This window comes from Pelmatolapia mariae, linkage group LG4, assembly GCF_036321145.2.
Source record: "Pelmatolapia mariae isolate MD_Pm_ZW linkage group LG4, Pm_UMD_F_2, whole genome shotgun sequence".
Classification (NCBI taxonomy): domain Eukaryota; kingdom Metazoa; phylum Chordata; class Actinopteri; order Cichliformes; family Cichlidae; genus Pelmatolapia; species Pelmatolapia mariae.
In genome coordinates, this window is record NC_086230.1 from 26,839,900 (window position 1) to 26,866,336 (window position 26,437).

General features: G+C 40.3%; 1 protein-coding gene across 7 annotated transcripts in view; it reads left to right on the plus strand.

Annotated features, from left to right (window-relative positions):
- srcin1a (SRC kinase signaling inhibitor 1a) overlaps positions 1–26,437 on the plus strand; it is a 91,535-nt gene that overhangs the window by 12,468 nt on the left and 52,630 nt on the right. Inside the window, exon 1 of one of the 7 annotated variants that reach the window (XM_063472218.1) lies at positions 6,769–6,984. The exons of the other annotated variants lie outside the window; for them this stretch is intronic. Within the exon in view, the coding sequence (XP_063328288.1) occupies positions 6,960–6,984 (25 nt within the window). The 5' untranslated portion in view covers positions 6,769–6,959. Of the gene's footprint in view, positions 1–6,768; positions 6,985–26,437 lie in introns of those variants that run through there. 7 annotated transcript variants of the gene reach the window in all.

Below are 26,437 nucleotides of genomic sequence, written 5' to 3' on the forward strand. Positions count from 1 at the left end.
TGTCATAAGGTGCAGAAGCCAGGGCTGTGAGGTTCCTGATCACATAAAACTGAGTTATAGCACCCCAATAACATTGGATTACTGCGGTGTGGGCCATAGTACAGTCAACAACACCACTGAGAGATCCTCTGAGTGGTATTGAGGGAAGGAGGGTAGGTACAAAACCTAGATGCTGTCAGGGATGAGAAGAGATAGAAAATAGATGCGTGAAAATATATTGAATGACAAAGTCACTGAAGGGATAGGATACCTAAAAACTAGGTAAAAAGTAAGTGCAGCTATACAAGAGTCAGTGTAGAAGAGAGCTAGAATCCCAATAGAGGTTGTTCAGGGTCGCTGATGATCGTGCCTCCAGCTGAGGATCAAAGGAAGGGGAAACACTTTCAGTTTTTTCTGGTTTAGTTTACTTCCTTGACTCCATGTCGGCTCAGTGAGAGATGGAAGAAGCTACAGTATTTCTACTCCACAAACATTGTCAGTTACCTGAATGCTGACCCAAGGGCAACTGTTTTGGCTCCCATTGCAGGGAACAGTAAGATACAAAGGCGATTGTTTGTTTCTTTGTTTGTTCTTGTCGTTTTTTGGGAAAGAAGTGAAATGTCTTTGCGTTTGTCATGTTGCTGACCATTCTGTCAGTGACTTCCATTCATTGCAAGGACATCAGAAAGATTACCTAAACGATACTCAAGTGTCCTTAAATGAGGCAATCTGCACAGCCCTGCCTATCCATTACTGTTAGCGTCTTGATTAGCTTGCAGCCATTTACTCAGCAAATCCATCTCTGGCTCTCTTAGCTCTCTTTCCACTTGCACTTCTGTTGAGATTTTCTTCAAAGTTGTCAATGTCTGCGATTTTTAAAGCCGGTTCTTATCGGCTCAACCCCCCCGGACTTCCTCTTATCAGTGCCATGGCTTGGCCCTGCGGGGCAGAGATGTCCTGTGTGGCCAAGCTGGGGTATAATGACACAGGTACTTCCTCCTCAGCTACCCTCTCACTCAGAGATACAAGTTTCATCTCCCTTCCACTACCTCTTTCTATCTTTGTGTGGAGCAGACTGTTTACATGCCCTGTCAAAATAAGGTCTGACCCAAAAGGTTACACTTGTTTTTGCTGTGCTGTCATTACATTTACTTTCTTTTTCCCTCTCAGAGAGGAAGAGAGAGGATAGAATTAATTAACTACAGTGTGGGAGAAGTTGTAGGCATCAGGGTGAGCTCCACTTATTAGACCTATACCAAGCTCATGCACAGCAATTATGTCTTGGTGATGCGGGTTTTCACTCATATCCCACATCCTCTCAGTCTGTGCTTTGTCTAAAAGCATCAAGCTATGGAGTGTACCTAAAGAGAGTAGTTCTAGCTTGTGTACAGAACACCTTTTCTGCTTTACATTTGAACATGTGCAAATGATGCACATGCAAATTCTTGTGTTTCATTTTCACCTCATGTAACAAATGTTGCTGAAGTTTTTGACTATTTGTTACCTTACTGTGCAAGTGCAATGAAGGCTGAGTACGTGTCCATTTGATTCCAAATGTCTGAAAGTCATGCAAAATAAAATGAAATAAACGCACGCACAAGTAAACAAAGGAAGAGTGCACTTGTTGATGGGTGAAGAGTTTTTTGAATCTGTTGGCCAGAGGTGCTGCCTGATGAGAGTAGCTGAAAGGAATGGTGAAGTGGTTGGTGGAGGGTCCTCTCTGATGAAGTCTGCTTTATTTTTTACTCTGTGACTGTGAGGGTCTTGAGAGTGGTGTCGATGATTTTGCTTGCTTGTGAGATTTTTCTTGTTTTTCCACTTTAGAGATGTTTTATCAGGATGCACAGTGGATTGTGAGAGTGTGAGCGAGAGTTCATCACCTGCCTTTCCATATTAGTGCCATATGTCCAAAGGCAGCGTATGAGGTGACCCTGTAACAATGCTCTTTAAACTTTCTAATGTTCTTTTTCAGGGAGTTTTCCTGGAATTAGACAAACTTGGCATCCACATTCTTCCTGTTTGTGTGAGCAGGAGCCCTCATCTGTCACATGTGCAACATGAGGTGGTTTGAGTTTCAAGAGTGAAGCTTCTAGTCACCGTATCTTGAAAAGTTAGACAGTGATCCTGCTGTGGCAAACTCCACATCACCACCACAACTTCAGTCATGTATGACTGTGGTGACTGCCACAGGTTTGAAATTCAGTTTTTTGGGGTAACCTTCTGGTCCTCAAAATGGATTGAGGCAAAAGAGTAGAGTATGTCATGGGTTCATTCCTTTTGAGCATGTTGACCTCTATCAAGGTGCCGGCTTCCGAACAGCTTTGGTTACTGAAGTCGGGTGTCGGGGCCCTGCCTCACATCCCTTGTCTTTGGGTAAATCTCTCTTCCGTTTTACTTTTGTATCAGACCTTGGCTTTGTTTTATGCTTCAGCTGCCTTTTCAGTTCATTGGCATATTTCTTCCCTCTGATCTCACACTGTTTTTCAGCTCTCTGGGGTTGTTATTAGGATACGATCTGACCTGTTTAGTTGAAATAGCACCGTTACCGCAGAATGACATTTACAGGCAGAAGGAGTTATTGAGTATGTTCAGGTCTCGCTCCCTTCTCTGGCAGAATATCTCCTAGTCAGTGAGCTCAAAACAGCCTCTAAGTGTTTTCACAAAATTGTTATCGCAGATCTGAATGACTTTTGAATGGATCTTGAGTGTTTTCTGTCTTTGCCTGTATTTGGCAGCAGTAATCTCATATAATGGTCTGAGAAACCAAGGGGAAAGCGTTGCATATACTTTTGCTGGGTATATTTCCAAAACATATGTTTAGTGTTCTGGTCTAACATGGTGATGCTATTGCAGTTAGGCATGCTGTTCTGTGTTATAGGTGTGTGCAGTGCAATAAGCTGGAAGCATGTCCTCTTGGCCAAGGACATAGGCAAGTTAAGGCAGTTAACTTGTGAGGTAGATAGTAAGCATGTAACAACACTCATAATGTCATACAGACTCTGAGCAGATGTTTTCATGAACTGTAAAAGTTAGTGGCCCATGTATTATGTCATCATTTTCTCGCTACATTGAAATTAGGATTTTTCTGGTAGTACATAAACAATTTTATAAGGAAAGCATCAGTGAACTTTCTGTGCATCAAATCATTCAAACATAAAAGCATTTAAAAGGATGGGATTCGTTCATCTTTGGGTGCAGAAGCTGAGCCCGTAAGTGATTAAAAGTGTGTATGGTTTAGCTATAACTAGAATGAGAACCCGAAGACTGCCACCTTCAAACTTGACTACAGCTTCAGAGGAGAGCTTGCAAAAGTTTCAGCAGTACACTCAGATATCACAAAGGATGCAGCAAAGTCTAGAACAGAAACTCGTTAAGACAGAGGGGCAATTTAAAAGGAAAAGGAATCTTGTACAGGCAAGATGGTGAGGAAGGAAACAATTGGAGAGAGATGACAGAAAGACAAGGATGCAGGATTGTTATGAGCAATCCTTTGGTGACAAGCCAAGAGGAGGGTGGGTGGAACAGGAGGTGGGAGATGGGGAGGAAGAGGGTTGGTGGATAGGGCAGAGAACTGAATAAGCATCAGGGTGATTGAATGTGATCGAGAGAGGTGGAGACAGAGCTGGTTTCCAGATGCCTTGCCAGAAGATAAAGAGAAAGTAAGGAGCCAGGGTCCTCTCTAGGGAAATGCTCAGAGGAAGGAGAAGAGGAAATGGGGAATAGGAAGAGGGGGGCAAACAGGGGGCAAGTAGAGTTTTCCGGTAATACGAGTAGAAAAAAGTAGGACAAGATGTTAAGCATCAGGAAAAGAGACGGACAATATATTGGGCCCTTTGTTCCATAACCAATTATGGTCTGTAATGGCCAAATCATTTATTTGCTGATAGAGCATAATTGCACGTCAGAGGGTTTGACTAGTGGTAACTGAGCTAATAAATCTCAGATGATTTACCGCAGTCACACGAGCATGCACACACACAGACACACACACTGATCATTTAGTGTACACGAAAAGAAGGGAGTGTTATCCTATCTGCTTGCTGAATCACAATTCCCGCTCTACTGGAACATTAAGTAAACCTGCAGAGATGCTAATGCAATTACGGCACGCTTGCTCTGTACACAAATCAGAATAATTAAAAGGTCAAAGAGGACGCAGTAAGCCATTAATATCTCATCTGTATGTATTTGTTGGTGCTAAATTGCTTGGTGGATAGAGGGTTGTTTTTCAAAGGTAGAGGATACGCTTTTTTGTTGCTTGTTGTTTACTTGTCCTTGCAAGGCATTAGCTCTCTGCGTTAGGTTAACAACACACTTTTTTTTCCTGTCACTTATCAACATTGGCAAAAACACAGAGCTTGAACGCTAGTACTCATGTCCCATACAATGCATACATGTGCACAATGGAAATGCAGTGAATACTTTAATGTATGTGCAAGTGTTTTAGTCTGTGAACTCCGGGGAGTAAAGCTGCGTGTTCAGCAGTTGTCAATCCCTATGTGGCCATTGTTAACCTTGCATCGCTCAGCAGGTGTACCGCTGCACAGGGTAAATTATCTGTGGGTGTTCAGTACAGTGATAATGGGGGGTTGCCCTTTGTCTAACCATCCCAAACACTTAATTGAAAAGTGTGGAGATATGCCAATGTGGTTAGCACAGAGGACCACTTCATGTGCTTTAAAAAACTTAAAGCCTGAAGTGTCAACTTTTGTGACTTTAGTCACTTTAGCGAGATTTGCATAATCATTTCGGGGGTGCTTTTTTTTTTACTGCAAAAGATGGATCAATAAAAATGTGTGTAGCTTTCAGGTTTAAAAAGTTAAGTCATGGAATACATGCAAAACGAGAGAAAAGGCACACACTGGAGAACAAAGTGCTTGGAAGTAGTGGGCAAGAGTGTGGTGTGGGGGCAAAGCAAGGATAGTGTTTGTTATGTGTTATCATTATAATTAAAAAGGACAGTAGACCTAATACACTTTAGGGCGGGTCTAATTCGTGATTGACAAGTGGATAACCTATGAAGATGTGCAGTGTCTCTCCATTTCTCTGTCAGATATCGCTCATCGCTTGTTACATGTGGTTTTAAAACACAAAGAGCCAGAGTTACTATGTGGGGGGAAAACAGCGCATGATTGGAATCCCCAAAGATGTGGTTAGTTCTATGGGTGATTTACAAAAGTTACAATGTTTTGGAGTCAGTCCATTACAGAATACAGAATTTAAAGGAAACAAAAAGATTTCTAAAAATGTTCAGATTAAGCCTCACGCATTTGTATTAACATTTTGTTGGATCTTTGTCATTTGACAGTCTAAACATAACATACGTTAATTTTTATTTATACATTTGTACTTACATGTCAAACACAAGTTTGAGTATTTTGTTATATGCTTTTGCAATGATAAGCTTTATTTTAAATATATATTAAATAATATGTTAAAATAATATTAAAACAGACGACTATGTTATTTTAATTTCAGCTGTCATTTTTCGATGACAATACTGCGCTGTCGTGCAGGCGCTATGGCGACAGTCTGTTGCTGCACATTATTTTGATGCAGCAGTTGTCAGATCCGATATGATTTTATCCTATGGGAGACATGAAGTAATCGCATCGTACATCATGGAAGACAGTAACCCTAACAAAAGACTCAGATACACTCAAAAGAAAAAAAGCAGCTTCTATGTCATTGCACAGATTGGCTACTTGCATTCCTTTTCGAGGGCAATATTCATCCTGAGGGCTGCCTTGACCTTTTCTTGCTTTTTATGAAGGTCTCTCAGGTGCCGATCTTGACTAAATCTAACATGTTAATCAAACATTATTGCTGTTTCAGAGGGGCAGAAAGCAACGGCTTTGCTTTCATTCATCTAAGATTTTGATTGATTGTTGCTCTGTATGATTCTTGAGAGCTGTTGAGCTAATCCCAGGCCCAGTGTTGTTAATTACCACACCACACCTCTTGCCTCCCCCGCCTGTGATTGGCTATCTTTATCTGAGCAAGGATGCACCGTGGGGACTGTGTGTATCTGTGTGTGTGTGTGTACATATATATATATATATATATATATATATATATATATATATATATATACACACACCACTCTGATGGGTCTCTTTTTATCAGAGCACATAAAGATGCAAAGATTGACGATCTTTTCTTCTCCTGTGGGCTCTGCTGGTAAGGATTTGCGAGATGGATGAAAATAAATATAAACACTCTCCCTCATTTTATGCAAAGGAAAAAAAAGGGAGGAAAAAGTGGAGGCAGATGGAGGTGAAGAGGAGGAGGAGGGGAAGATGAGGAGTTGAGGACGGGGGAAGCAGGCGGGGAGCGGAGGTGTTGCCGGGGTGACAAGAAGAGAAGGATGAAGTGGGACGTGCCAGTGGAGCGTCGGTAATCTGGGGCTCTGGCTGGCTGACAGTACAGTCATACACACACTGGCACACATACCCTTGCTCAATCTATGGCCTGAAGCGCACAACCAGTGCACACAGGTCTGCAGTCGGTGGCCTGTCTTCAAGGTGTTTTAGGGCCAGGGCGAGCCATGTTTTCTCCACCTACCCTGGCACGGCCACTCAGATGGACATAATGTGGAAGATGAAGAGAGAGAGAGCGAGAGAGAGCAGCAAATAAGACAGACAGCTAGGGACACACAATCAGACAGAGAGAAAAGAGACAATGTTTGGAACTGGCAGCCTCACTTTTCTCTCTCTCGCCCTCTTGCTTTCTTTGTGTGTGTCTTTCTCACTCGCTGCATTTCTTCCAATACTCCTACTCTCTCCCAACTCTTTCACAATTCTCTCGTCCCTCCCTGCCTTCCCTCGCTTTGATTTTTTTTTTTTTGTACGCAAATGTCCGCCCAAGCCAGTGTCCCAGTAAGGTGGCAGCAGCAGGGGATGAATGAGGAGATGGATGGAGGGATGGAGTGACCTAGAAGAAAACAGAGAGTCAGGGATAGAGAGCTAAAAGGAGCACGGATGGAGAATGCTGGGAAACCCTCAGGTGGGCAGTCGGAGTGGTCCCCTCACTCCTCTCCTCCGTTTGTGTGTCCTGGTCTCTGCTCGTTTTTGTCTATTGTCCATCTCCTTCCTTTCTTCCCTCTTTCTCTTCAGAGTTTTCTTTGAGCATTGTTGGATTTGCTTGGATGCTTGTGGCTTTTAATCTTGATAACTTGCAGCACTGAGGGACTTTGTGGATGTGTATGACAGTGTGTTTGTGCATCTGTTTGATTGTGGTTGGTTGTCATGAGAGTCACGTAGCTCTGCTGTCTGCCTTTGCCTGCCTCCTGTATGTTCAAAGGCTGTTGAGCTTGGTTGCTCCTTTAGGACTTGCTGCTGTTGCTGCCACTGCTGCCTCATTCATGAGAAGCTTCTTCATAAACTCTGCTTTTGCGTCCCATGTGCCCTTTGGGAGTTTTTAAGTCATTTGTAGCCAGTCAGTTGTAGTTCATTTGATTTCTATTCTTGCGTCTTCTGCTGCCATGCTGGTTTATATTTGTGGTTTTTTGCAAAAACTTTTCTTTTGCTGCTGTTGATGCTGGTTTGTATTTACTGACTCTACGAAGGCTCCTACAATCCCTTAAATAGTGAACTTGTCTGTTTCCAGGGAGATGTCAGCTTGCCAAAATAAAAGCCCTCAGTCAGTGTTGCCACTCCCTTTTCATTTTCATTTTTCTCATATTCCTTTCTCTGTCCCTCTGCTGTCTGCACACATTTAGCAATAATATGATCCAGGGAAAACTAGTTGGATGATGTCAGCAGGACAGCTGGGCCAGCAAGACAAGTTATTCTTCACAATTATACCACTCTAATGACCTCAGTGACAGCATGTGCGAGAATTTGTCGGGCGACCACGAAGCTCACAGAGCATCAAGGATGCTGTGAAGCAACTACAACTTCTCTTTAGATATTCCTTAATGACGACTTCAGCTGAAGAGGATTGTGGTGAGATGCTAACATGGCACCTTCGCCCTCCAAAGCAGGGATATGACAGTAATGAGGGTGTGGGGTCTGTGTGTGTGTTTTTGTGTGTGGCTGTGCATTGGAGTTCTCATTAGCCCACTGGGTTTTAGTCAATAGAGGCCAGCTCCTCTCCTCCCCTTTTTTGTCTCGTCCTGACAGCACACTATAGCACAAATTAGGATATGTTTGCAGTGTGTATACCTTTCAGGTGTGCGTGTGCTGGTGTGTATGCAACCTGTTCAGTAATCCCTGATTTACAAGATGGCCTTCTGTTTCCCTGTTTTTATTGTTGCTTTACGAGAAGGCTCCTTTTCCCTGTTAATTAGTCAACTGAACCCCAAGAGTTTAAACCATTATTTATTCATCATGCCCTTAGTTCAATCTCATCACTTAATAGCGAGTTAATGTGTGTCTGCGCGCGTGCTTATGCGTGCATTTAGGATCAATGCCAGTAGGATGCAGGGTTCACAGAGTCAAACCATCTAGTACACAAACACATACACACATCTTTGCAGAGATTAAAATGCAGCAAACTCTTCCTGAATAAACGACTTCCTTCTTCTACGTCTTCTAAAAACGCCTACAGTCTGTCGTCTTCATAAAATGAGTTTAAAGGATTCGAGACAGCTAGACAATAGGCGGTGGGAGATTAAAAGTGGGCAGCTGACATTTGTGTGTGCTGGGATTTCTTTGTGGAAGATACATCTATGTTATGTGAAGGATCATAGACAGTATGTAGGTGTGTGTGTGTGTGTGAGAGAGAAAGAGTAAGCTTGTTTGGCATTTTAAAATGTTTTATTTAATCTGTTATGTGCTATTAATACTCATCGTAAATCAAATGACAACTTGTCCTGACATTCGACACATGATAATCCGAAATGTTTTTTTGGTTTTTTTTAGTACAAAAGTACAAAAATACAGCTACCTTGCACTTTTTTTATTTTTGTAATTTCAAAAATATCACAAAGGTACTGTTTCTTGTAAATTGTATGGTTTACAACAAAATGTCATTCTGGTTTATTTTCTATTATACACTATGTAACACTTGTTCTCTGAGTTATTTTCCTTACAGTGTTTTGGCATTTTAAAAAGTCGGGTTGATTAATGTTTGTTCATTTTTATTGTAAGTATACTCTCTGGGTATAAACCTTGTCGAATCGGCTTGTTGGCTACAGTGGAATTTGTTTTAGAATAACTTTCTTACATGTCAACCTGATCTCTTTCCAAAAGACAGACTGTGAGACAGAGTTAGTGTGTTAACCTGTGTGAATATTGATTACAGCGCAAGTCTTTTCTAAATCTTTTTCATGCATTTGTCTTATATTGTGGACTCTCTGAGGAGCAAGATATGATGCTCTTTGATGACCAAAAAATATTGCTTAACAAAGTGTTTGTGGGGGTTTTAGTGGTAGAAAGCAGCAAATCCTCACATCGCAGCACCAGGGACCGGCAAAAATTGTCCTTGATGAAGGGCATCGACAGTTAATCATTTGGTGCATTTTGGCAGTTTTTTTTCCTTTGTTTTGTTTTTTTGTCTTTTTTAGGCTACAACTAGTATTTCTCTACACCGAGTTATTGCTCCTGTTAGTTAGGATTCACTTTAAAAAATGCAGCTTTGCTTTGCCTTTATTCTCCAGGCACAGTTGAAACAGCACTTGAAACTCCGGAAGCGCACTGTTTGTCACTACCATGGAAAAGAGGAGAGAGATGTAAGGGTAAAATTGTTTGTGAAGAGACAGGAGAAAAGAGATGATGAAGGGCTGCGGCAGCATTTCTGAGAGCCCCATCTTACCCTCAAAGTGATATTTCTTTTTGATATATTTTCTTCCTCCTTTTCAGTCACATTGACACGACATGAACAGTCGACCTCTGGCAGCAGCTCTCTGTGGAGATGTGTTCTCACCACAAGTGTCCAGGTTATATTTAGAATATCAGCAATGGCAGTTTTTCTGAAATATAAAAGCGTTTAACCTCTTCATTCCACACTTGGAAACATATGCATGATAATGGAAGAATTTCTAGGCATTAGTTGTCACACTGCAAAATCACATAAAGACCACTGTCATGGCTAAATTATGATGTAACATCACAAACCTACAGTGAAGTGTGGAGTTACGGTTGGTCACAGGGCAATTTTAGTTATTTGGTGTGTTTGCTTATGGCCAAAAAGAAACTAAGAGTGAGTCAAAACATTTACATTTCTATCTTTTTCTATTTGGAAAACCTTGTGTCCATGAACCCATACAATCAAGGATTTTCGCTATAAGCTGTTAAGCATTATAACACAATTATACCACATACAAGGACAAATGTCTAAATCTTACTGCCTTGTATATGAGACACTTCAAAGCCAGACCAGCCTCTCTTTAACAGGGAATTATGACAATCTAGATTAATTGTTAATCCTAATATGATAGCCTGGATAATGAAAACTAGGAAGGACTTTCATCCTTGAAATGATAGCAAATCACACTAATCCCTAAATGTTCTCAAAGTAACAACAACATACTCTGACTACTCTGACTATATATATATCTGCTATTCATTATTGGACTAAAAAATCAGAATCACAATACTTTATTAATCCCTAAGTAAATTTTCTACATGATTGTGTATTGTGTAATTAATAATACATAATTATGTTAAAAAAGGCAACTTTTTCACAACCTGTTGGTGATATGAGAAGTGTTATGATGCAGGGTGAAACCCATCAAGTCTTTTAAAATTAATATACATTTTTGCTAGTAATAAGCTGGTGCGGACATGAAATTGACCAGAACTAATAAAAAAAAAACACTTTCTCTTTTTATCTACTTCTAGACCAGTTAATCTGAAGTAACATGTAAATTTAACCAAAAATAACCTTCTTAAAAATATTGCGCTTGCACTCATTTATAAATCCAGTATTTGTCAAACAAGATTATTTTTCATTTACTCCACCAAGAAAAATTGCCATCTCTCTCTGTTTGTCTGCCAGCAGGAACGTTAGAAGGTTTGCAGAAAGGTACAGCATCAGCAGAGGAAGACCCCATTAGATTTCCAAGCCCGTGAGCATCCCGTTAGCTGCATCTTAAATGCTATACCACCACCAATGGTCACAAAACTATGATGGATGTACATTTTTAACCATTTTCAGACCTGAGATATTGGTGGATTGCTTGGCTCCAGCTAGGAGACAAAATGACCCTATGACATGAATTTTTAATATCCATTAAAAATAAAAACACCCAAAAGTTACCACATAGATTATTTCTTTCCAGAACATCCGATCAAAATTTGCTGCAAAGCTGTGAAAAACATGCTGACATATGTCAGCATTGCTTTTCGTCTTTAACCTCCTAAGACCCGAACTCTTCCACGACATGCATTTTTAATTTCTCTTTGATATTTGGGCATATTGGGGCCCGATGAATGTAAAAACAAAGAATTTCCAGATTTTTTTTTTTACCTTATTTTTGTTTTTAAGAAAAATGAGAGCCACAAATGAGGATATTCATTTAAAATTGTAATAGAACAGTAGCAGTATAATGTCCTCGTAAGTGAATATCAGGCCCACGTAGAGCAAAATTGAGTATTTTGGTCAAAATAACCAAAAATGTGATGTCCACATATGTGGACGGCAGGTCCTAGGAGGTTAAGTTAACTTGTTATATTGACCCTTGGGACCCTTTTTTGAGAAAACACAGTTTGTGGCGCTGGACCACTGAAAGTGTTGCAATAAGAAAGAAACCATAATTTTCTATTATCCTATCAGCTCTTAGAGTATGATGACATTTATGATGAAATCTTCAGTGAATGTCAGCATATATGTAAAGTGACCTTTGACCTTGGCACAAAGGTCTTTTTTGACCTTCTACTGTTCCATAAATCCTATACTTATTCAGGATTGCACTGCATGTGTGAAAACAGTTTTAATCTAATTTTTTATGACTTAGAAAGCAGTTTGTTTTCTAATGGTTCCAGGTCATGATTGAAGCATGGCTCTGAGCCTTCTTCATTCATTCCCTGGGCTCTGCCGCAGCTTTATGTCCTGTTGACCAGCCACAGTGTAGCAATGCCAATGGTGGATCTGGGCTGAGAATCAGGAAGACTAGATTTTTGGAGGTTGAAACTATTTGTGTGGTGGGCAGGAGATGGTTTCGGTGGTGGGGGGTGGGGGAGACCATGAAAGCAGTGCTGTAGCCAGAGGCGCCATCTACAGACAGAAAAAAATGGAACATTTGTACACACATGCTTCAAATGGCTTCAGGGTGAGAGCAACAGCAGGTCAAAAGCAGAATATAACTAGATGTCGGATGGAGATGAGAGTGCTTAGTTTTCTTTCTTCATATAATTAAAGCCAGTGTTGCATTTTTTTGACTGTAGGGAAGATGTGCATATAAGAGCAGAGCGAGGCCGAAAGAGACAAAGAAGTTGGAGAACATGCCATGAGTGACTGACAAGCTTTTAAGCTGGAACTAGAAATATCTCAAAAGCATCTAGCGAAGCATAAAGAGCTCCACAGTCTCAAGTTGGAGGAAAAAGACAAAATATGGCCAAAAAGAAGCAGGGATAGCAAGAGAGACTGGAGGAAGGCTCTATGTTTGAAAAACTGAAGTTAAAACCTGCCACATCAAAAACAAAAGTGCTCTTTATGGCATCAAACGAATCAGGGTCTTTTTGGTGTGTATGCCAAAACCATATGAGCAGGAGACTGTGAAGCCTTTCTGTTTTGGATCAGATTGCAAGTTGGTAAAATCCCCTGATTTGTTAAGCTCAGTGACCAATAAATCCCGCACTAAATCTTTCATTCACGCTCTCTTCATGTGTTTATCTTCCACATTTTTGCTAAGGAAATATGCAGGTGATGTATACAAACACTAATTCAGTGACATGTAGGAGTTATGAGGACTGACTGAAGATGACAGCCTCTACTTAGATGTACCAATTTGTGAATACACTTCACCGAAGTCAACAAATCAATTGCAAAATGCAGTATTTGCAGGAGCAACGATGGCTCTTCACTTAAATATTTATCTACAGTCCATCATTTAAAAGTAAAAACTTGTGTCAGTGCATCGATTTTGCCTTCAGATAATATTAAGTTCAACTGGTTATTCACTGAGTTGATATTTGCTGGATGGTAAGGTGGAAGCAAGATATTTCAGGTGTTTTTTGAACATTAAAGTTTTTTTTCTGTCTTTGCAGCTATGGTATAACATGGGTCTGAAGAAACTAGGGAGCCACTGATATCGATACCTTAATTCAGCTGCTGTTAAGCTGTATTCCTCATTCTAAGGGAGATAATGGGGATGATTTTTAGATTTAATACAATGTTAGGGTTGGTGTAAAGATTTTTTTCCTAACTTTGTAAAGTAAAATGCAACAAGTCTGTAACACTTTATAATATAGCCCATGCCCAAGTGCATAGATCACCTGTTATTTTCTTTTAAATTACAATGCAATTGTGTTTACCCACAAATACTTAATGGTAGATACGCTATAATAGGGTGTAACAAGTCAGGCTTTTGCAGGAGACTATGTAAGTCATTGGTAAGTAAGTAAGTAATGCTTAAAAACTAATGCATGAGTAACTTTAATTATTGCATAACTTCATTCAGTCAACTTCATAATATAGCCTCCCCCCCAAAAAGTACAGCGTAGTTACGATGTAAGATGGGAAAATATTATTGATTATCATAAAAGTGCACACTACTTAAAAAAACTACTTAGTTATGTAGTGCTTAAATTAATGTACTGTTTAGTAATTTCTTTGTTTCCTGTAAAAACCTGACTTGTTACTGCCATATTCTAGTTGTTCTACCTTTAAATATTTGTGGTAATATGTAATATAATCAATATAATCAAATAAAATCTACTGAAATTCCATTTAATTACAGGGGAATTACACCCCTAGTTATGGGCTGTACTATAAAGTGTTGCTAATACTTTCACAATAAATAAAAGGGGAAAAAAATGCAGTTTTCATTTATTTGCACTCGTTTCAGTGTTGTACTCACTGTTGTACTATAAGATGGGGTGATGAGGGTATGGCTTGGGTAGGAAAGACTTTTCATGGGAGTTGCTGACTGATGAAATACTGTGCTTTGTTGTGGGAGATCCATCTGTTTGTCTCTCTGTCCATCTTCTGGGAGTTCTCTGGTGAGATGAATGTCTTCTTGTCAAATTGTAGACTCCCTCCTGTCAAACACACACTCCCAATCCTATTTATAACCAGACACTCACTCAAAAATGCTAATGAGTCTCTGGGTAACAAATGGATTTGGACGTTTCACAACCTGGATTCTGCTCTCTGCTCTTTTCCCACTGCCTTTCTGGCCCCCGACTCTAACGGTTGATTTTTTTTTTTTTTTGTTTCTTTTTTTTCTGTCTTGTTCAGTGCACACCTCATTTCAGCCCACTTCTCCGCTCTCTTTCTTCACTTTTCAGCTGTTTTTCAACGCTTACCTGAAAACCGTCAATTACTCCTCTCTTCACTGCCCTCTTACTGCCGGCCTCTATATTCCCATTTTTCTTTTTTTGCTCTCTAAGTTTCATCTACCTCAATACTTAGGTTCTCTTCCTGTCTATCTGTAGCAACCATTGTCTCTCTGTCAATCTCCATCTCTTTTTCTCTGTCTCCCAGCTCGTTGTGAGTCAGTGCTAGTTCTTACTGGATCAGCCATGGGCGGCTCTGCCAAGTGCTCTGGTGCTGTGGGGCAGAACATTTAACAATTGTCAGATTCAAGCTTCATTCAGCTAGCAGGTGGCAGGAAGAAAAGATTGGAACAATCGCTAAAATAGAGACATTTTTGATGTCTTTTTTTTATATTAAATACTGCTGTATTCTCCCTTAAAGACCTAGGATCCCAAAAGAGACCTGCTTTAGTTTTAAAACTGTGATACCCCGCCTATTTATGTGTGTCCAGAGAGGCAGCTTTTCTGTGGGTGTGATTGGCAGCATGAGGCCTTAAGATTGAAGGAAAAACATTCAGTCAGATTGGCCTTGGGACTCATCATAACTGACATTTAACTTGAGTAAATGTTACTTGGTGCTCTTGAGTTTTAGGGAGTAGGTGTTTTTGGCATGCCTGTACCAAGCCCTGCAGCTATTAGTCCCATGATATAATACAATAAGTGACTAAAAGTATACTGTAGGGAGCACTGTAGCATTCAGAGCTTTTACATGGTATAATATGGAATCAAAAAGTTTCCTGTAAATTTAAATCAATGGAAACTGAATGTTAAATGTACATCCCGATAAGCTATCTAAAGTCACAAAAAGCAAAGTAACCAAAAGCAACAGAACACATTTGATGTTCTCTCTCCTTTGGTTTGATTGATTTTGACTGCTGCAGTTAAAGTGTTTTGAAGTGGTGGCAGCAACATTGGCTAATCCTCGTCTTGCTGCAGTAAGCCATTTGGGAGTGAGCTGAGACACTGAGGTTAGTCTGGAAGGGCACAGTAAACTTTACTGCTCTATTTCTAAGTTTCATCAACTAAAATTGCTATTCACCACAATAAAAAAAAGAAAGACAACACAAACACAGAAAGTGACATCATTTATTGGTTTTTGAGGTTCATCTTTATGGCTGTGACCTTTAAGACCTTTAACACAAGAATTACACAAGCCTTGTGATTTTGATGATTTTGACTTATACTCATGAAAAATGGAAATCCAGTATCTCATTCTTTCAATAGTAATTTACTCAAATGAAATATTCTACAGTATAAATAGTGCGTATTTCACAGTCTAGTTCAGCACATAAAGCTATAATCATGGAGAAGACTGCTGACTTGACAGTTGTCCAGATAACAACCATTGACACGCTCCATAATCACTGTAAGCCACAGAAGGTCATTGCTGAAAAAGCTGGATGTTCGCAGAGCGCTGTATTGAAGCATATTAAGGGAAAGTTTAATAGAATGAAAAGTGTGGTAGGAAAAGGTGCATAATCAACAGAAATTACTGCAGCCTTAAGAGTCTTGTCAACAGATGTTGATTTAAGAACTTGAGAGACCTTTGCAAGGAGTGGACTGAGGCTGGTGTCTGTGCATCAAGACCCACCATGCAGACGTCTTCAGGAAAGGTGCTACAACTGTTGCATTCAGAATTAAGTCCCTCCTGAATCAGAGACAACATCAGAAGCATCTTCACTGTGCTAAGGAGAAATGGGACTGGACTGTTGCTCAGTTGTTCAAAGTCCTCTTTTCAGATGAAAGTACATTTTACATTACATTTTGAAATCAAGGTCCTAGAGTCTGGATGAAGAGTGGAGAGGCACAGAAACCAAGGTGTTTGAAGTCCAGAGTGAATTTTCTACAGTCTGTGATGATTTGGGGTGCCATGTCATCTGCTGGTGTTCGTGCTGGTTGGTCCACTCAGAGTCAATGTGGCTGTCTACTAATGTCCGATTGATTTTAGACATTACAACCAATATTGGCTATGTGCTTATCTATCAGTATCTGCATTTGCAATCCTGATAAATGAAATTTAAAAGGGTAAAAGACAGATGGGAGAAACCCTTCAACCATGTTATTATTGCTGACATTAAATAAATTGTCCACCAGAGGGCACTCCATAATTTCCTTGTTGGCAACACAGATGTTTGGGAACGCCACAAACACAAGTATAATCTGGCAGAGCCTAAATAAGTAAATATGCTAAATACTACGCCTAACAGATGTTAGGGAAATCTGTTTAATATTTCGTGTGCCTAAAGAAACAAATATCAGCTGGTATATCAAAATGTTGGACTTTTAAATCCAATATTCACCAAATATTGATATCAGAATCCTATAGTGGTACTGTCTACCACGAGCATGCTTCATGCTTCCATTTGCCTACATCTTCGAACTTTCCACAGTGCCAAAACTACTAGTTTGCTCACTATGTTATTGGTGTGTTTGCTTGGCTAGCTAACTCACCTGACATGAATCAGGAGAGAATCTATGGTCTGTCATCAGAAGAAGATGAGGAACATCTGACCCAAAAGTGCAGATGACCTGAAACCTGCCATCAAAGCAACCTGGGCTTCAATCATAGCTCAGCACTCATTTGTGGTAAAGGAACCCCAACAAAGTATTGAGCTTATAAATGCATGTACTTTTAAGAAGTTGGATTATCCTGTATTGTATTTCTTGATTGATCTTAGGAAACATTCAAATAATCTGAGACACGTGAGTTCTAATTTACATGAGCTATAAGCCATAAAAAGCCTTTGAAAAAAGTTAAGAAATATTTGTTTAATTATGAAAATGTTTTATTAAATGTTTCCTCTTAGACTCGTATGGATACAACACACAGTTGACTGCTAAATGCTAACTAAGTTATTAAAACACTAAAATTTTACAAACCAAATCCATAGCACATGCATCTGAATGTGCTGTACCACATAATAATTCATATTATTTATAAGGTAATGCCACTTAAATGCTAAAAATAAAATCTAAACTATTGAGATAAAGAAAGAAAATCACACCTGCAGTTGTTGTGAAGGGAGGAACGATCTCAAATCAGAACTCTTGCTTTTTAATGGTCTTCAGTTGGGCATTTTAATATGACAGTCTGTTGGGATTGACTCTCTTTTGGATCCACCCTCAAGTGTCCATTTGAGGAACTGCTGGTCTTGGCATTTCTGCATACCCGGAGGCTTCTGCTTGATTTTGCACATTAATTTTGTTTCAATTGGTCCAAGCTTGACCTAAAGTGGGTACCTCTTCTCTGTGGGTGGAACGGTGTTGGATTCATATTGATTGCTGTTTATAGCACCGGGCTTGTCGGGGGGTTGTCTCTGTTGTTTTTGTTGTTGCATTGGGCGCTGTGTTGTGTTGGCAGCGACAGCTTGTTAACGTCTAACTCGTCATCTCCTCCTCCTCTTTCGTGCCAACTGGCTGCTCTTCCCCGCTCACCTACAGTACATCACAACAGAACCCCACGCATCCATCTGTACGACTGCCCCACCCCATTCATCTTTCTGCACGCCAACCCAAATGAAACACATAGAGACATGCAGTAGAAACACGAGATAAAGGAGGAAAGAGACATCTTTAAGAGGCATGACGATCACAGGGCACATGATAAATGAATAGGGAAAACAGACAAGTAGCATAGATTGTTGCAGAGTTTTGTCTCCACTAATGTGATGCCTAGAAGGACAATCGTTCAAGCGCAAGAGAAGATAAATGAGAAAGATGCAAAATTTTATTTAGTTAAGACAAGGTAACTCAATCTTGCAGTACTTCAAAAGCGATTGGAAAGCACAGCGACATGAAATAATGGTGCATTATCTAGAGAATGCAGCATCCCACTATTAAAGCATAATACTGTAAGTTACATTGAACAGAAGCAATACCAGCTACAGAGGATCCACTTATTTACTAGATGAAATGTCTTTCAGATGCCCTCTAAGCAAGCTGCTCTGCTTCTCTGTGGATTATTGGAGCAAAAAACACTTGAAATCAGGTCATGCCTTTTTTTCTCAAGAAAAAAAAAGAAATTCTGGAAAATAGTCTCTTCTGTACAGCTAAGAAATAAAGATAAAATTCACTAAAACCATGCTTTTTAAAATTTTTATAATTCCCTAAGCAGAAGCATCATCAGTACTGACAGACGGTATAATCATACCATATAATATAAAGAACAGTAACATACAAAATTGATTTTATCGTCACCTGTGTAAAAGCCTGCACAGTGCTTGGGCACACTGTTTCTTTAGGTAGTGAACTTAAAAATAAATGTACGCCTGGGGATCTTTGAGTTTTAGTTTCTCCTTCACGTACACTGTACAGTGAAGTCATTTCATTACATTGACAAACCCTGCCATAAACACAAAATGGCAAACATTTTATTGACCATAATTCCCAGTTATACTGTGACAGTGTCTCTAATATACTTTATATTTTCTGTGCTTGGCTTTTGACACTACCGAGGGACACATACTGAAGTAAATGGTAAAGTTCAGCCTGCCAGGTTGTATTTGTTGTTTTGACCTTTGTGATGAAGACAAAGAGACAGACAACGGAGATATGGAGGAGCAGGTGGAGCTGCTGTTTTGGAGTGTTTAGTCGAGCTTCTCCGCTGCCCACGTTGTGATGCCCTCTGGGGACTGGTTAAAAATAAGCAATTACTCTGACACCCCACTAGGGACTGCTGTGTGCCGTTCATCTCCCCCCTCAAGTACTGGGATCACAGCAGTCATGACAAAGCCCCGCTAAATAAGCTGAAATCCTAGATATGGGAATTCCTTTCTGATCTGTGTCACAGTTTTCGCTTGACTTCAAATGAACATGGCATCTTTGTGTTTGTGACACTCTTTCAGCATGTGCGTTTTCTGATCTGACTGTCCTAATAGATGAGGGGTTTTGTTAACACAAAAGCAGATGACTTGAAAACGTGATTTGAAGATGAAAGAGGCATGCTTAATTTTTTCTTTTTCTTTAACTTAGCCCTTTAAAAGTAAAAGCCGTTTCCTACCAGACATCTGGAGGAAAACCCACCTCCTACCTCCTATCTTCTGATTTTCTATTTGTCTTCTCTCTGATGCCAGTTGACAGAGAGCAGTTTGTACTGTGCCACATGATGATCCGTATCATAACACAGATTCATGTGCCGTGTTGTCTCAGCAACTTGTAATCTCTGCTACCCTGCTTGTGCCACATCTGTCGCTAACTACGTCTCACACCATAATGCTTGTGCAACCTTTAACCATATGCTTGTTGGACAGATGTGTGTGTGTGCGCGCTTGTGTTTGGGGGTTAGCTAACTGCTGACGGCTTTGCAGAACAGCTGACCTGTTGCCAAGGTAACCGATCTGCAGTGACAGTCGCTGTCAAACTCATCGCGGCTAATGACCGGTTGTTTTGATTGATCCTTTATATTTCTTTTCCAGTTTCTTGTAGGTAAGTTTTGTGTGTGTTTTGTTCCTCCAATTAAAAAAAATTCTGGCAGCGGCATTCCAATTAAACTGTCAGGATAATTCCCATCAAAGAGGAAAATTGCTTCTGTTTATTGTCACGATTTGAAGGAAATCAGCAATTCTGTGACTGTGACTGCATGCCTGCCCCTCCAGGTAGAAGACATGAAAAGCTAATTGTAGCTTCTATCTAGGAGCCAGAAAACACTTTAGCAGAGACAAAGATGACTGTGGTAAAGGTCTAGCTTATTCTTAGGCTGTTAGGGCCTCATCATTGATCTTTTTGGCTTCACTTGGTGCCAACACGATGCCCTACAGCTTCTTCTTCCCATAAGAGCGCCTAACAATTTCATTAGACCACCTGTCTTAAATAAACAAGAAATAACAAAACCTGTTATACACTGTTATTTATTAGGCAATAACAAAATATTAATGTTTTTACAACCAAATTTAAGACAAAGGACTTATTTGAGCAAATCTGCATTAAAAAACGCCACTGTATGAGAAAGTACCCTACGTTTTCATGTGTGCTGTTTGAGAAAAATGAAGAATAGCAAATAGATTTGTTATAAATTCGAGCACATTGACATTTACAAATGATAAGGCAGTAAGGCATGTGTTTGTTTCTGTGCCAATTCACATTTTTCTCAGTTTCACTATACTCACATTTAATCCTGTTTGATTTGTGGAGCTGAATGCTTTAACTTTCCCCCCCTCAATTTTCGGGCATCTCTCTATTGCTCTTTCTACATCTCTTCATGCCATTTAATCAGCTGATGTAAGTAATGAATGCATTCCAGTACATAATGTAATCCACCACTTTGATTGATGACCCATGGCCAGAGCCTAACTAATCTGACAACAGATGTGTTCCTGTGGGAGATTGCTCGTTAGGTTAGCCTGTTGGCTCTGTCTGGAATGAAAATGCTAATACTACAAGAGGCTTGGCAGCAGGTCTGCTGGGAGGGGTGACGGCAACTACATGTCAGAACCGGCTCAGTAATCCTGCCCTATAAAAATAAGTAACCTTACCAGAGCTGTGGTGACAAGATTTAGTGTAAATTACACATCATTACATGATCATTTGGAAAACTTAGACACACAGCCTCAGTGTCACAAATGAGGTTTTGGCTTTCATTCCAGTAAATTGATATTAGAATAGGCATAATCTTATTAATGACGTTATTTTGGGGCTGACTGTTTAATTAGATACAATAACAAGAAGAAGAAACAGTGGTAAGTGTTTGCAGTTACCCTGCTTGCCTATGCAGTGCTGTGTTTCTTTAGCAGTGGAATGCGTCATTTGTTAGCGTTTATTCAGTGCAAATAAATTAATAAGGTCTTTAGGGTTGTAGTCAATTGTAAGTCATTAAAAGATCACACTCATTGTTACTGGAGAAGGTATTTTTAACAATATCATGGTATAAATTGCTTTGTCTTTGTCACCTCAGCATGCATTTTCTTTGTTACCTTTTAAGAGCTTTCAACAATCTGGTAATTTATTTAATTTAATATTATTCATCCTGTCTGATCACTGCAGAGAAGAAGAATGATTTCTCGCCCGAGGAAAGAATACCCTCAACACTTCCATCATGTACAAGCATTTTTATGTTAGTCGTCTTTTATTTCACAACTCTTTTCATTGTGTACCTGCTGGTTTTACCCAAAGGAGCATTTTAGAAGTTGAAAGCTGGTTCTTGCGGTATCTTTGAAGAGCCATTCCACGTCTCTCACTTTTACCGAGATTCAGTTTGACACCTCGGGTGTCTTACAGAGACTGTTGACATACCTGCAGATGGATGTTTTGAAATCAGCCTGATGCTGCCAGCCTGTGGAGCAAAGAAACAGGAAAGCACGCTGACCTGTCCAAAGAAAACTTAATGAACCATCAGTCTGTACTATAACAAGAAATTCACTTCATCTGCTTGAATCTATTTCTAAAAATGTATGTGCTTCTAACACTACTTCCTATAATTGTGGTTGTGGGTGGCCCTCAGAGATTACAAAGGTGTATTTACATAAGAGTGCACACCAGTGAATCCAGCATTCCCCTCCTATATTGCCATGAAGGAGGGGAAAAATCAAAATTGATGCAGCAGAATGCTACCTATCGTGCAACTAGACCACCAACAGTTTGATCTGTTAATGTTAATACTAAAAGAAGCTTACATAGCCTTTCTAGCTTCTCAGCCTCAGATTTTTTTAAGTTATAGGGTTTAGACCCCTCTGTGTTTTTTTAGTGGTACTCCCACAAACATTTGAAAAGACTTTTACGAGTAATATGGGTGGCGCTCTCCTTTAACGCTGGAATAATAGATTGTTTTGGCCGCTGGCAGCAGGGAGAGAAGCTGACAGAACTACCACTCAGACATCACATTAAGCTATTTTTGCAGGCAAAAATAGCTTATTTTTACATCCAGGATGCCAGGAGAATATGAAAGTTGAGATCAGAGGAAAATGATGTGCAATATAAAATAGGAGCTCTGTAGAGCAGTAGGGTTGGGTGGTCATTCTTAGTTATTACACCAGTTATTTGCTTCATTATTATATATACCATGATTATAGTGGTCTTTATGTATGTTTTAATAGCTTTTTACCGTCAGCATTGTCTAAAGTAGGAGCATAATACGGGAACACAGCTGTAAAAAGGTTTATAGCTCTCTTAGTACTGCTCTCATCCCGTGTTGCCCCCTCTGTCATTATAACCCTGCTCATCTTATGAATATGTAAACATTCAGGTTATCAACACAGATAGCGAAGGCTTCTTAAATCTTCCTTTTATATCCTCAGATTTTCATTGCTGCCTCAGCTACTCGACCAGATTTCACATCATCAGTCATGTTATAGTTAAGGTGTGCTGCATTATAAACTCTAGCAACATCTGGATATGGGGATATGTGACTGTGCATGTGCAGGTGTGTCCTGCTATTAATAAAACAGGGCCTGTGGGGCAGATAATGACCCATTAGACCTAAGCAATTTAAGATAGAGTTATTGTCAGCCATTATGGTGTTTCCTTTGTTATCTGCGACCTCTAGCAACGTTTCGCTTCCCGCTTTCTAATTTTTAACTATGGCTCCCCCTGTCCTTCAGACATGGTTGTGCAATGCAGCAGCTTGAATGCTTTTAGTGGGAGCGCCTCTTTTTTTCAAGTGACAGTGCTTTCAGCATGGTTCATGTGTGTTCTTAGACAGATTTATTTATTGATATGAGAGCAAGATAAGAGGACAGCTGGCAGATCCTGATTGGATGAGTGTTGTCATCCATTTGCCTTTGCCAGAGTTGGCCTGTTTGCAAGATAAACAGTCATGTTGAAACCCTCAGGAAAACTTTGGATTTTGCCTCTGTCCCCTTTCTCTCTCCCGAAATAGTTTGTTTCTCTACAATCACATTAACTTGTAAAAAGCTCCATCCTTTATGTTTTTGTTTGGTGGTTGTTCACATCTAAAAAGGTGACTGTTCAGGTATTTTTACTTTTTTCAAGGCGTGATTTATTATGCCACTATATGTCGAGGTTTTTCGTTTCCATCTTTATTTCTTTCCATGTTCTTAGCTCCTTATCCAGTTCAGGGTCGCAGCAGGAGTGGAGCCTATCCCAGATGCCATAGGGTGAGAGATCACCAGTCCATCACAGGGCTAATGTAAAGAGACAGACAACATTTCATGCTGGCTGCTGCACCTGAAGCCAATTTAGGCACACGGAGTGGACCTAATGTGAGGACCTTTCTTTGGACTCCACTTGAATCAGTGCATGCAATAAGAAAACACGCAAACTCCACAGAAAAAGGCCTGAGGGGACCAGTGGGTTCAAACCTAGAACCTGGTTTCTTAAAGTTGAGACGTTTTGGCTTTTATTGTGATAGAACAGCAAAGAGAAGAATGTGAGAAAGACCAGGGGAAGACTTGCAGTGACTGTCTTTGAGGCCGATTCACACCCAGGCAACTGCATTATAGCCTTTTAGCATATGGGTCACCTGCTACTAGTCGGTAAACTAAATTGGCACCCAGTTATGAATTTAAGAAAAGGAAAATGCAGCTGTGGAAAATAAGCTAATTGTTTTAAATCCCTAAAAGGAAATTCAGTATTCCGCATGCAGTGACGTCCATTGTTTCAAAGTTCAGTGTACTGCATTCGTCTAATGAAAACAAGAAAAAACTGTTGGATAATGCCACAGGTGATGCTGTTTTTATGCTTTGTTTTGTTGCTCCTTTCATCTCTTGACTCAAAGGCTCAGCAGTGTATTGCATCATGCTATTTTAGAGGGACAAGGCAAAAACTCCATTTGGTATTTAACTGTTCAGGTGCCACTTAGAGAGTGTAGTAAGCGAGAGAAAAGTGTATACAGGACCTTATCTACCAAACCAGATGTGGTCCACACGATTCCTGTTGTTTGCTGTCTGCATACAGTAGAATCAGGTCATTGTGGTTATACATTAACACTCCTCCTTAAATCAGTAGAAAAAAAATAGACCTGGATTTTAGCGTTTCAACTGGAGTCCACATTCTTGATGTCTGAAGAAACTTACCTGCACCAGTTACCCCTCTGTTACTGAAACTGTACTCTGATCTCCATGTGGGCAGGATCAGTCAGGAAGACACATTTGCAACAGCGATCAATGAGGAATCTTATTAGCTATAATAATGCATCATCATTTACAGCATGGACCCATGCAGATACTTTAAAAGGTGGTCTGCAGATTTCTACACCATCTATCAGTTTGTGCCAAGCTCTGCTATGTGTGTGCGGCTGATTGTGGCCAGTGTTTATACACTGTAGATGTGGCAACGGGCCAATCTCATTACATCGCCCTGCCAGAGGTTGTATTGTCAGCAGCAGCTTGTTTGAGATGTTATGATGACTCGGGCATCTCTGTCATTCAATTGAGAGTGTATAATGTCCTCTTTGGTTTTCTATTGTTGTTGTTTTTTTTTTTTAGCGTTCTACTCGAGATGTAATGTGTCTCTAAACCCCGAGTATCGGTTGTCACCATAATATTATCAATTTCATTTGACTGTTAGTTTTAATATGTATCTCTATCTCCTCTCCGGTGGTTTGGACCCTTCGAAGGTTACTGAGCGTGGCACATTCAGTGAAGAGGCGGCCTCATACTGCTGTGACTAAAATGGTTGTAGGATTTCTTTTGCTTCATTTGGCAGCAGTGCAGCTGGGGATTTTCATAACAGGTTCAATCATAGTCCGTGTTGACTGGACTCATTGGTATAGGGTTGCTATTTACTCCTTAATTTACAGATTTGATTCACTGGAATTAAAATATGTAATTTTCTAATTGCACTCTGGTTTGATAAGAATTTGAAAATCTTTTCCCAAAGTGTCTCTGTATGGCCTGTAAGGATAAGTTTAAGGATCATTTTGGTCATGTACACACTTTAAATCAAACTTTGTAACTGCAACCAGACATACTGTGTGGTGGATTTACTTAAAATTGTTGTTTGGCTGTTGTAAATGAGCTAAAACACTGTTGAGATTCGGGGTTAGGTTGCAGCTCTTTGAAGTATCTCTCGCCGAACGTATTTTTCATCAGCTCTCTCTTAACTCTAACACGCCTGCCTGTCTCCATCTGGCAACCTATTGTAGAGCTCCCCAGTGAGGTAAATGTAGCAGCACTGATGTAATGTAGTGTGTTTGGAGTGTCTTCCTCACACCCAGTGGCAATACCATGCTGCCTGACCGGGTTCAACAACAGGCTGTAATTAAGAGGCTTTCTCACCTGCTGCTGGACTGCTGTTATTTTCGAAAGAAAAAAAAAGACAGCCAGCTTTTACCAGAACGATAAGTGAAACAAAGAGATGCAATACGCTAGCTACCACCACCTGTTTCTCCCCAGGTCTCTCCTCCCCTTCCAGAATGTCTTTGTCACACTTATATTCCATCTCTTGCATTCATCCTCCAGTTGAGTACACACACATTTGTCGTTTGCAGCTACAGACGGCCCCGGAGATGTTTCAGAGGAGCCGTAGCGTGCTCTAATTGCTCGATTGTGTGCCTTTGTGTATTAACAGGTGTTTTGCTGGATCCACATTACTGCTGCAATTTTAACTTGGCTGCCTCTGTAGTATTCCCAAGTTTGCCACTGAAACAAAGTTAGAGGTTGCTGGGTTTGTGGGTGGGAGAGAGGCACAGATAATAGATAGACAGTGGAGGGCAAAAGGTGAAAAGATGGGCGTGTTGCTTTGTATTGTACATGTTTTAATGATCAAGAGGGTGTCCCCCCCATTGCCTTGTGTGGCGCAACAGATTACAGTTGTCTCTGTCAGTTATATGTGAGGCTGTCTGGAGCCTCATGATTGCCTTGGCCTGTTATTCCATCCAGCAGCTCAGACAGGCAGGCTGACCTTCTCCTGATGGCCTGCTCTCTCTGCCCAGCCGTCATTTTCACCCCTTTTAACTCTCCTCTCCTGGCACAGCAGTGCCTCTGAGCTTTCAGAGATTACCTTAATGGAGAGAAAAAACTGAATAGCACATGCCTGCTGGGTTATATGTGTGTGTGTGTTTTAACCTGGAGCCTGATCGCTCTAAGTGTATAGCAGACGCAAGCAGTGAGAGAGCAAGAGAAGAGAGAAGGGGGGTTATTTTTACA